Source organism: Eucalyptus grandis, chromosome 1 (genome assembly GCF_016545825.1).
Source record: "Eucalyptus grandis isolate ANBG69807.140 chromosome 1, ASM1654582v1, whole genome shotgun sequence".
In the NCBI taxonomy this organism is placed as follows: Eukaryota; Viridiplantae; Streptophyta; class Magnoliopsida; order Myrtales; family Myrtaceae; genus Eucalyptus; species Eucalyptus grandis.
Genome location: NC_052612.1, coordinates 53,103,190 through 53,115,399, shown reverse-complemented (window position 1 = coordinate 53,115,399; position 12,210 = coordinate 53,103,190). Strand labels below are relative to the sequence as shown.

Sequence of the window (12,210 nt, the reverse complement as noted above, 5' to 3'; positions counted from 1 at the left end):
CAGTCCTGGCGCTGTTCGCGCAATTCAACTCGGTCACGAAGCTCGCGCCCAAGTGCGACCGCAAGTGGTTGAGCATCGGTGACGATGCGCTCATGCTGATCTCGCTCAAGTGCAGGAACCTCATGCACCAAGCAACGGTGGCCGAGCGAGCTAGGTCGGTGTTGGGCGAGGATCGGACAAAAAAACCATAATTTCAATCCCTAAATAAAAATAAAAAAAATCCTCAAATGAGTTGTGCGGTGTCGTTTTTGTGAGGCCATCCACTTAGGACGGCAAATCGACGTTGTTTTGTTAAGAAGGACAGAAAACGACGTGGTTTAAAAGCCATGTCGATTTTTTTTTTTTAAATATAAAAGTTGCATAATCATTTTGGCCGGAATCTCTCGTTGGAGGCACCAAAGTGAGTGTTTTTTCTCCGATTTGGTACTTAAGTGATCTAACGGAAATTTTTGGTATCAAAGTGAGCACCGTATACAACTTTTGGTACTGATAATGTACTTACCTCCAATTAAGAGGAATGTTGTTCAATTGGAAAAAAGGAAAATAAAAACCTTTCCCGAGGCACATCTACTTGCGCCACTCTACCAACTGAAATATGTTTCCTTGACTAGTTATATCCCTTTCGAAAAAATAAAAAAATAAGAAGTTTATTTGATAAGGTTAATGGATAGGACACCTCAACTGCATGAATTACTATACTAAATCGAGGGTTTGATGATTGAGTTCGGATCAGTGTTCATTAGGTAAAATGGCGAAATGAACCAAGGACCAAAATGCATAGCAGTGGCCCTTCCACTTGGCACTGTCAATGCCGTGGCCAAAAGATCAAGTTGGTAAGGATTAAAATATTTCTCCATAGTTTTCATCGCCTGTCCAAGGGCTCGCCCTTGGATATCTATCTTTATGAGGAAGAGAAAAAAGCTTAAAATCTCTATTCTTATTACTACTATTTTACACTTAGGGCAACAAGACATCTTTTTAAACTGCCATCTGTCGCTCCATCCCCGCAGGGGATACAACCGGTCAAATAACAAATCAAAGAGAAGCAAGTGGGCAAATAGAAGATTTCAAGAGGCCTGTATCGATCGACTTGAAGATGACTAGTTCAGCAAGAGTAAGGGGCATCAAATTTTCCGTATCTTCACGGCTAGCACCAGTGGAAGCAGAGAAAAAGAACCCCGAACCGACAAGCCACGACGCGTGGAGACCTTCATTTTTGGAAAGTACCCGACCAACCAAGCCAAGTTTTAAGAGCTCTCTCCAAAAAGTGACAAGTTCTCAGTGGAAGACCAAGAAAGCTTCAAGAATTTCGTAAAGCGACTATTGAGACTAATCTGCCGGGTAAAAGGGAGAGCAGGGTTACAGCAAGCTGGGAAAGACAGAGACGAAGGAGATGCTTTCAAGAAAAGCTTTGCTCCACCAAGAAGCAGGATATATACCGACTGTAATAGTCGGACTCGAATTATTAGGTATGGGCAACTCACTTCAAGTAAATATGGTGAGACACTAACGATGCAAACGCACAAAAGATCACCCATTCCTGGTGTTGCGATAGGGCGAGCGATCGAATAATAATATAGACAGAAGAAAAATAAATTGAACACCAGATTTATGTGGTTCAGTCGTAAAGACCTACGTCCATGGGGAGAGCACCAGCGAATTTCACTATAAATCAAGCAATACAAGAAGATTACACATTCGAGTTACTCAAAGACACTCTCGGCGTTTCCCAAGCTCTTAATATAACCAAAACTCAAGTGTTTATAAATAAATAACTCATTTGGAGATAAACTCAAGGCACAAAATTGCTGCGGCTCCTCTTTTATATTGATGAATGAAATCTTGCCCCTTTTATATTTCCTTTTATACATGTGCTCAGGTCAAACTTTGACCTGGGCTCACCACAATTTGTCTTTCACGTGCGGAGAGCTCGGCAGCCCTTATTTTTTTCCTTCTTTGATGGCCGAACAAGAAATAAGCGTGTATGTGTGTCCAAGTTTTGGGCCCCCCGTGGAAAAGAAGAATTCAGCAAACTTCTTTTTAACGCTTGGACTTCAGCGGCTTCACTCTAAAGAAGAAAATTCATCTTTTAATTATTTCAATCTCTTGTGAATTCAGCGAATCGCATTTTTCTAAACGCTTAAACTCAAGTCATAATTTAACACCTAGTCCCATGTAGAGCCACCATCCACCATCCACCACCACTAGTAGCCGTCACCTGTTGCCATCGACCACTATGGTCGTTATTGCTGCCTCCGAACGAGAAATAAGCGTGAATGTGTGTCCAAGTTTTGGGCACCACTGTGGATAAGAAGAATTCAACAAACTTCTTTTTCATGCGTGGACTTCAGCAGCTTCACTCTAAAGAAGAAAATTCATCTTTTAATTATTTCCTTCTTTTGTCAATCCAGCGAATCGCATTTTTCCAAACGCCTAAACTCGAGTTATAATTTAACACCTAGTCCCTTTTCTGCAACTACCAAATCTTTGTAATTACACAGTAACCTCTAACCCCATGACATTGGAATTGCTAGGGACTCATATAATGTCTAGAGGAGATGCCAAATAAACTCAAAATCCAGAGGACACCAAGGAGATGACAATCACGTAGCAACTGTAGTTAATCGCAGGTCTTTTCTTCAAACATACATATCATCTTACAATAAAAATAGTCCATAGTATTCTGATACCTTTCAAAGGCCTAATGAAAGTCCATATGAATGGGCATTTCATCAATACATTATCACTAGACATAAGAACTAGAATGCTTATTCCATTTCGCTCTCACTTTGGGGTCTTTTTCCCTCCATTCATTTCCACCTCATTTCATTCATACCAATCTACTTTATTATTGCATATTAGTTTATAAGTATTATGGAGGTTGAACATCACCAAATAAAATCACTGGAGAATGACCTTCTCAAAGCTGTGTGAGAACATTAGCAATCATGCATTCACGCACTTTGCACAAAGCCTCCAGTGGCTCTCTCTTCGGCACTGTGATTCCGGTTCCTTCAGACAAGTCCACTGGCTCTTCGCCGATTCTTTCCCACTCGAAGCATTGAATAAGCGCTGCTAGAGCCAAACTCAACACTCTATTGGCAAGGCCAGCACCGGGACAACTCCTCCTTCCCATCCCAAACGGCAACAACCGGTATGCATGATCATCTTCTAGTCCCTCATACCTCTTTGGTATAAAACTTGTGGGCTCATCCCACAATTTTGGATCTCTCTGAATTGCCCATGCATTTACTAGGATCATGGTGCCTCGGGGCACGTTGAACCCGCCGATCATGCAATCCTCAGTAGACTCATGAGGCACTAGGAGTGGTGCTGGTGGAAACAATCGAAGCGCCTCATTGATGATGTTTTGAAGGTAAGGTAGCTTGTGGATGTCTGCTTCATTAGCTAGACGGTCTCGGCCAATGACGTCGTCTAGTTCTGCTTGAGCTTTTTTCATGACGTTTGGATGGTTGAGTAGGAGGGACATGGCCCATTCTATTGTCACCGCAGTTGTGTCCGTGCCCGCACTTAGCATTGCCTGCCACAAATTGTGTTTAAGTAACAAAGTATGCTCAATAGTTTCAAAAATAGATAAAACTTGTTTTCCAAACTAAAGAACAATCAGATTCAGCCGTAAAGAGGAAAATGCAAAGCAAAGGGTAATTGGCCGCTCTTATGGTCTTGTTCATGTATAAGTGCAAACTTTATTTGTTTAGTGCATCGTGTAGATGTAGAAGTGATGTTCTACGGTGGCTTGTCAATGGTGACAGTTTTTTTGACGACAGACTTGGGCATGGTTCGACGGGTACTTAGCTCGAATCGATCGGATTTGGAAAACATGCGTAAGTTCAGGAAAGAAAAATAGAATTTGACCTCAATCATTTTCTGCGCACAGGATAAAAGATCCAACGAATTTTGTAATTGACAATTCTACGCATATTGCGCCCTATAAAAGTTCATTCGTTTTGTCCTTTCTCTTCTTTCTACTTTGGAATCAACGACAAACTAGATAGCAGCCACTTTTGAAGAAAGAAAAATGCAGAACCTTGGTGCATATAAGTCTCTCGGATATAAGCCCTATTCATTGAACCACTGGATGAAAAGGATTCCACATGAGACCATGTTATTCAACGGTACATATGTATCGGGCTCACATACATTAGGATCATACAATAATGATTAAGAAATCCTATACTCAATATAGAAAAGGGAAAAAGACCTTTTATGGAATAAATTAAATCATAGATGTGAAACTAGCATTGCATTCTATCAGGTATAGAAAAGAAAAAAATTATTCATCAAATTTGTAAAAATGCTAAAAAGAGGTGGCGCTTTTGACGTTCGAACTTCATGAAGGTACATGTATTAGAAGATGCTAGACCATCATTCAAACCTAAGGGTCATAGATGATGATTTTTTTTTTGTTTTTTGTTTTTTGGGGAGGCGAGTCAAATTTTTGTCCATTTGCTCTCTTCACCTCCCGTTGCCCTTCTTTCCACCTTTCCTATCCCTTTTATGTTTAAAACCAAAATATATATGTTGTTTCACGTTTTTTATAAAATCTATGCTCGAGAGATAGCTGTCCATACACTATAAGGAATGTATGAATTCTTGAGAAGAGAGGAGCCATGGGTCCCCCCGGACCGCCTACCACTCTAAGCTCGCAAGGCGATACTGCAACAATTGACTAGTTATTCCTATTTTCTTTTGTTGGTGAGCGTTGAAAGACTTCGGTCAAACTTAGAAATATAAATTGCGAAGAACCATCTCACTGTACATGCATAAGTCAAGTGAAGAGAACATGTGTTATGCACATACCAAGATTTGGCCTTTGATGATGTCGTCTGAGTAGCCCTCCAACAGCATGGAATCGATCATCGTCTTGCTCTCCACCTCTCGGCTGCTGTCGCTTCTCTTCCTTTTTGACCGGAGCTCATCTATCATGCCTTGCAAGATCACATCGGACCTCTTAGCGACGTCCACCATCCTCCGTTCTCTCCCCTTGAATTTCACTAGCCTCCTCAGCACCGGCAAGAAATCACTCGGCTCCATCCCGCTCAGCTCGAATGTCTCCTTTATCAACTCCACGAGCTGCCTGGCCACCTCGACGTCACCCGCATCGACGGTAGGCCCAAAGCAGCGCATCCCAGAGATCATCCTCATGATGATGTTAAAGGACATCTCCTCCAGCCTCGACCTCATTTCAACCCTCACGAAACCGCCACCCCCTGCCGCTGTTGTGGCCACCTCATAGAGGCTCTTCACGAGGAGCCTTACTTCCTCCAGCCGGATGGTGAGGGAGCAGGCAAGGCGGTGGGGGGAAAGGATTTTGAGTGCCGTGAGGCGGCGGAGGTTGCGCCAGTGGGGCCCGTAAGGGGCAACACTGATGATCGTGCCACCATACAACAAAATCTCAGAAAAGAGCAGGCGGGGGCGGTTGGCGAGGATGATGTCATTTCTGGTAAAGCACTCCTCGGCCGCGGATGGGGAGGATATGACAACCACAGAGCGGGAGCCAAAGGAGAGGGAGAGGACCGGGCCGTAGCGGTCGGAGAGAGACTGAAGGGTCCGGTGGATTGGCTCTTTAATAAGGAGGAGGTGGCCGATGATAGGGAGTGAAGGCGGGCTCGGTGGGAGATTCCTCTTGTTGCTTCTCTGCAATTTGAACAAGAAGAGAAGGAAAAGGAAGGCGAATGCTGAGATTAGGTGCATCCCCACGTCCTCCATGAAGATACTACGAAGACTACGTGTCCCGGGGGGTGCCGGGCCGCTGGGAGGAAGAGAGAGATAGTGGGGAGAGGGATGACATGCGATATAGAGGTTTTATAGGGTTTGTGGCGTCTAATTTTCCGTACTTTAGACCATGTCTTGCTATAAAATAATTTTCCCCACAAACGACAAAAGATTTTGCGTAATTGACATTTCTATGCATATTGCGCTCTATAATTTTGAACCAAAAAGTAAACATTTTGAACCCTTCATTACTCTCTTGGCCGCCGTCAAATCTCTCCGGCATGAAACTCTCGGCATCTTTCCATAGCTTGGGGTCCCGGTGAAGGCTGCACGTGTTTACCAGCAGCATCGTACCTCGCGGAACGGGGAAGTTTCCGATGGTGGTGTTTTCCGAGGATTCATGAGGTAGAAGAAGAGGAGTTGATGGATACAACCTCATCGTCTCGCTAACGACGTTCTGAAGATAGCTGAGATTAGCGAGGTCGGATTCTTCAAGGAGGCGGTCATGTCCAACTTTGGATTCTTTTTCGTCGCAAACCCTTCGCATTGCTTCGGAGTGGTTGAGGAGAAGTATCATCGCCCATTCTATCGCGGTGGCCGTGGTGTCGCCTCCAGCAACCAGCATTACCTGCACAATTCACAGGACTAATCTACCTAGAGTGGTCTTCATGTTATGGAAAAAGAGAACTGCTAGGTTTACTAGAATTACTTTCATGTGATACACTGATGGCGAAATAAAAATCATTAAATATTCAAATACTTAATAAAAGTGCATTTGTTTCACGGAAAACTCAATGATAAATGAAAATGCTTTTCGGGAAAGAATTTTCCAAAAATATGGTTTATTTTTCTTTGTTTGGCGATGTATAATTGAAAATATTTTCTGCCGTTTGTATCCCATCAAAAAAATAATCACACTTCATCAAAGGAAAAAAAAATGAAGAAGCAAAAACTCACTGGCCGTCCTTGTGGCCAATGACAAGTGAAGAAGAAGCAAAAAAGAAAAAAGGAAGAAAAGAAAAAGAAAAAGAAGCAAATTTTTCCAAATTTTTTTTTTAATTTTTTTTTTCATAAGAATAATTGTTTATAAACCAAGCATCAAATCTAAACTTTGGTAGATTCGGAAAACGTTTTCCAGTCCTTTCAAAGGGGAAATCATTTTCCTGAATTTAAGTTTTACTATGAAAACATTTTCCGTTGACTAGGAAAACTTTTTTCATTGACTCATTTTCCTAAGCGACCCAAACACCAAAAAATGAGGAAAATGTTTTCCTTGAAAATGTATTCCGTGAAACAAACGCACCCTAAGTATACACTTTTCAATTTTGGCAAATGAACTCATTCAATTAAGAGTTTAGAATCTTATCTATCTATATAAAAAAATATTTCACATTGATAAGACGTTATAAAAATTCATAACAAAACTAGTGTATTGAATAGTGTATTAGATTGATATTTATTATTAAATATGATTTTTTTTTTTCTATTTAACTGTTGCTTACAATTTAACACATCATTTAATAAACGAACTCTTTTTACCGGTATTAGTACATTCGGCATTGTGCATGAGAAAATGCATCAAATCAAATGTCATACGTCAGTCAACTTAAATCCCTATCTTGGAAGCCGCACATCTGAATGGCTAGTTTTAGTTTTCTATCCTTGATAAGGATGTAAGGACTACTGGTGGCCCTTTCTTCTTTTCCGAGGTTTGAAATATGTCGGCTGTTGACCCTCTTGACTATCTAGCACAAGTGTTTGAAAGGATTTAAGGACCCAAACGATATTTTTTTCCGCTGGGTGACCAGTTGATGGAGCTGCCATCGCATTCTTAGGTTTTGCTCTTTTCAAGAAAAAACCTTTTCAGAAAAACGTATTTTCAAATTTTTCAGCGAACATTTTTCATGAGGAGAAAAAAATCTTTCAAAAAAAAAAAAATTCCCTTTTTTTAAATAAGAGAAAACATTTTCCTCACTCACTCTTTCTTATATCACACTCTAGTAGCCCCCACTTCTTTATTTTTTTATTATTTTATTTTTTTGAAAAATAAAATTATTTATTTATTTTTATTTTTATTTTTCTTCTTTCTTGGCTGATTGCTAGCTGCCCGGTGAAGAAGAATGAGGGGGAAAGAAAAAAAAAGTAGAAAGAAAAAAAGGTTTAAAAAATTGATTTTTTTAAACAAAAAAGAAAATAAGAAAATTAAAATTTATTAAAATGAGTGCATAGACAAAAATCAACTCGAATTTTCACACTGAACAACATAAAATATTTTCTAATTCATTTTCAAGTTTCAGCCACACACTAAAAGATATTATCATTGTTCTCGAAAAAGGACTTTGTGGAAAATATTTTTTAGGAATGCCATATTCTTCATGAAATGAATATAACCTTAAAGGATAAGCTCGCTCACAGAATCATCTTACGTAGTCACATAATTTCATGTGATTATAATGAGACAGTGAGAAAAACTATATTCGATCAAACAATATCATCTTCGTGATAGCGACTTTTACCAATATTTTTTTATGCACCGTCGATGCATAATTCCCTCCTACTTGCACCTTAACCTTTTCCTTACGTGGAAAATATTGACACTAGCTCCCGAAATTCAACCAAGGTGCGCGCTACACAATCAGCTTTCTCACGTTATCGTCTTGGTCTTGCCCCCCAAAAAATTCTTTAACTTGTAAGATTTGTCTTGGGTGAAAGATTAGTCATTTCAAAGGAACGAACGAGAAAATGCGAAGACTTTTTTTATTTTATTCTGAAGTTGTCTTCATCTAGTTTGGCAATCGATCAGGCAAAAATTGCATTTCCATAGCCCACCTCACGACAGATTTGGACAGGCAAGAAAATGCGAAGTTACATGCCACTTAATTAGAATCATATTTCAACGTGTAAAGATCATGTCTTGGTTTCGAATAACAATTAACGATTTGCAATTTTATAAACAGTTTAGTATATTAGATTGTAGGAGGACACGAGATATTGAGTTTTTTTTTTTGGTCGGTACGAGATTTTGAGTTTGAATATATACTTTTCGGTAGAAAAAATTTCTGAAAATTTAAATTTTTAAAAGGTTGGTAAAAAAGGTTGCGCCGTCCCTAACTCGCTGGTAAATCAAATATGGTAAATAGAGTGACGGTGCTCACCAGAACGAGGCTTTTGATTGTTGTATTGGTGTAGAATTCCGGATCCTGTTCTTGGACGTCCAACATCCGATCGATGAATGTCGTCCTCGACGATCTCGTCCCGTCGACCCCTTTTGAGGACACTAACGCCACTGCTGCCGCCGCCACGGACGACGGCATGCTCCTTTTCCCGCTGTGCTCGTCGACCAGCTGCTGGAAAAACACGTCCGCCTTCCTCATCACGCTCTTCATCTTCTTCTTCACCCCGTGAAAATCAGCCCACCACAACACTGGGATGAAATCCCCGATGTACCCAGCGCTTCCGAAAAGCTGCGAGAACTCTCTCATGATCTCCATGAACTCCATCCCTTCCTCCGGCACCTGGTCCGTCCCGAAGTAGCTCTTTCCGGCAATCATACGCATCATCACATTCAGGGTAAGATCTAACAACCTCTGCCGCATATCCACCTTCAGCCATTCCCTATCTTCTGCGGAAAAAAAAAAAAAAAAAAAAACAGATATAACTTCTCTTCGTGAGTTGTACGGTAGACACAATCAAACTGCAGGATAACATGGGCCTTTTTTGGATAGAGGTAGATTCTTCATATGCGGCCGCCAGGTAGATTGTGTCTATGCAATACTTACTCCTGTCTCCGAGACAGCAGTGACCTCGAAACAGTTGCCTCACCAGGGAAAGAACCTCCTCCTACCGGACAGCGGAGTAATCAGCGAGGGGCCTCGCGGAGAACATCTCCACAGCTGTGAAGCGGCGAAGGTTGCGCCAGTAGTCACCGTAAGGGCTTGAGCCCAAGGTGCTGTAGTCGTAGGCGAGCAGCTTCCCCAGTAGCAAGTGGGGCCGGTTGGCGAAGGTGACATCCTTCTCAGTAAAACACTCCTCGACGGCCGGCAGTGAGGAGACGACTACGGTTTTGCGCGAGCCAAACCTGAGGAAGAAGACTGGGCCGTGCTGGAGCGAGAGATCGTGTAGGAATCGGTGGAGGGGCTCCTTGACCAGGTGGAGGTGGCCGATGATAGGGAGGGAAGGAGGGCTCGGTGGGAGGCGGTGGTTGGGATTCGTGCTTTTGTGGATGAAGAATCTGTAGAGGAGGAAGAGGAGGGAGAGAGAGATCAGTGCTAGTTCAGCCATTGATGAGGAGCTTCGTCCTCCGTTTTCTCAGTGCAAAAGTGTCGATTGAACTGTTTGTTGAGTTGAAGTTCTTGTAGACTACTAAGCGACGAGGAACGCATCCATTTAAAACCATTTAAAGAATAAATTATAGTCAAGGAAAAGTGCGCCACTGATGAGGCAGGATGATATGAACATGAAGGAGGGTTTATCTACCTTGATTTGCGCGGAGGTGCATGCGTTGGTTTTCCTCAATTTTTTATGAACTGTCTACTATAGACGACAAGCATGGAGCTATGATAAATACAACCATAAAGATATACTTCCAGAAAGCTGATTTACTCGTACGCGATGGTGAACGGCGGGGGCAGATTCGTCGTGAGCTACTTCCTTACGGCGGAGCTGGAGAGGGTGCCGGAAGGGTGCATCAATCAATATGTGGAGATGTATGGAGTGAAAGGCCTGAACAAAACAATTTCACTGCGTATCGACGTGGCTTTCCTGTTGGCTTCAAAGCACATTATGCTGGAGTGAGTACCAATCTCGGCATTCTCTCTCTTTTAGGTCTTTAAAATATGCAAGTGTTTGTGGATACGTAACGACCAAATACTTTTTGCAGAGTAGGGAGCAGAGATATTTTATCTACAACCACTTGTCGTTCACTGTCGAGTATCACCAAGATAATGAAACAGGGGCCACAACAATTGTTGGGTTTGAGGTTAAACCATTCAGGTGATTTTCTATGATCACATACCAAACACCAAAGGTTGATGCTAGTCCTGTTTATTAGACATCTACCTCAATAACTGTGCCGAATCATCTTTTTATTACTGTAGTTTCAAACATGAATGTATAGGCGTATGGAGCGAGAAGACTACGCCAATCACCTGTAATCCTCATGCAAAGCGTGTGGTTACTAGCTCTACAAATCCTCAAGAGGTCAAAGAAAGGAAAGAGGTTATATTTACATATGAGGTTGATTTCCAGGTAAGGCCCCTTTTTTGTTACCTTCATGAAATATGGCCACACATAGAGCAGTGTATCTTCAGAATTACTCCTTGGCCTCAATTTCAGTCTCTTTGTTTTCTTCCTTATCCTTTTTGAAAAATATATGCCTCACGCATCGTTCATCTTGCAGGAGAGTGACGTCAAGAGGATTCCGATTATTCGATGGGAGCCTTCCCATTCGATGGCCAATGACCCGATACACGGGTTCTCTATCACCACCTCCAGTGGTTTATCCAGTCCGTCCTCCCGTCGTCTTCTGCCCACCAGGCGGCTTTTAGCCTCGACCGGATGCTGAGTTCGGCACCACTACCATCCGGTTGTAGCACGAATGAAGCTCCCTTGAGTTACTTTATGTAATGTTAAATATGAAGCGTGCGTACGTGTGTGAAGAAGTCACTTGTCATACCTCAAGAAGACAAGGTGGGTTGTCCATGTGGTCTTGTAGTATGTGTTTTTCATGATCTAATTATTTCTCTTGATTTTTCTTTTCATTGGATCAGAGCGTGAAGGTGTAGATGTTCTTTGCGTTGAATGTCATAGCCCCCACCTCATTGTAATGATGTGCATCGATATATATATATATGATAAATGGATTTGGGTTATTGCTTCTGGGGTTTTGCAAATGCAATTAGATGTGTTAGTCTCATGTTAGCCCTGAATTCTGTTCTGTTAATCGCCAGTGAATCTCCACACAAGTTCAATCCCATTTATATTCATCGACATTAGATAGAATTTCTTGATTTTTAAGATTATATATCTTGATCAATTATCTTTTACTCACAAGCATTAAAAGTTTTGATCTATGTCACAGGTGTCACTTTTCATAGGATCGTTTAGACACTAGTTGGACAGTTCTAGGACATATAAATAAAATTTATCAAGTTTATCTATATAAAGCTTTCTATATCAATTAATATATAGCTTCGGCCTATATTCCATCGGTATCAAAATGAATCGAATCAAATTAAGCTCGACCACTGAGCTAAAGGGCGAAATTCTGGAGCACTGAAGAAGTGAAAAAGTAGTGCGTTTAAGATCTTATGTAAAACCTGGCAAACAGAATAATGCAGTGAGAACGTTACGGTGAGAATCGACACATACTGCAAAGTTTGCCTCATTAATACAAAAAAATGAGAATCCCTCGATTCTCACTCACCTTGCGCTAAGCCAAAACAGATAAATTGCTGAATTATCCATGACGAGAAA

General features: G+C 41.4%; 2 protein-coding genes across 2 annotated transcripts; both read right to left on the bottom strand.

The window, feature by feature from the left end:
- Positions 1-2,613: 2,613 nt before the first annotated feature.
- Positions 2,614-5,774, bottom strand: LOC104436083 (isoflavone 3'-hydroxylase-like). Its single transcript, XM_010048801.3, has 2 exons — positions 4,822-5,774; positions 2,614-3,541 (listed from the first exon to the last, which is right to left on the bottom strand). Exons 1-2 carry the CDS (start codon positions 5,728-5,730, stop codon positions 2,921-2,923), a joined length of 1,530 nt encoding a protein of 509 aa, XP_010047103.2. The 5' UTR covers positions 5,731-5,774; the 3' UTR covers positions 2,614-2,920.
- On the bottom strand, positions 5,747-9,236 carry LOC104438829 (cytochrome P450 81E8). Its single transcript, XM_010051997.3, has 2 exons — positions 8,892-9,236; positions 5,747-6,364 (listed from the first exon to the last, which is right to left on the bottom strand). The coding sequence occupies exons 1-2, from the start codon at positions 9,234-9,236 to the stop codon at positions 5,747-5,749; spliced, it is 963 nt and encodes a 320-aa protein (XP_010050299.3).
- Positions 9,237-12,210: the final 2,974 nt, after the last annotated feature.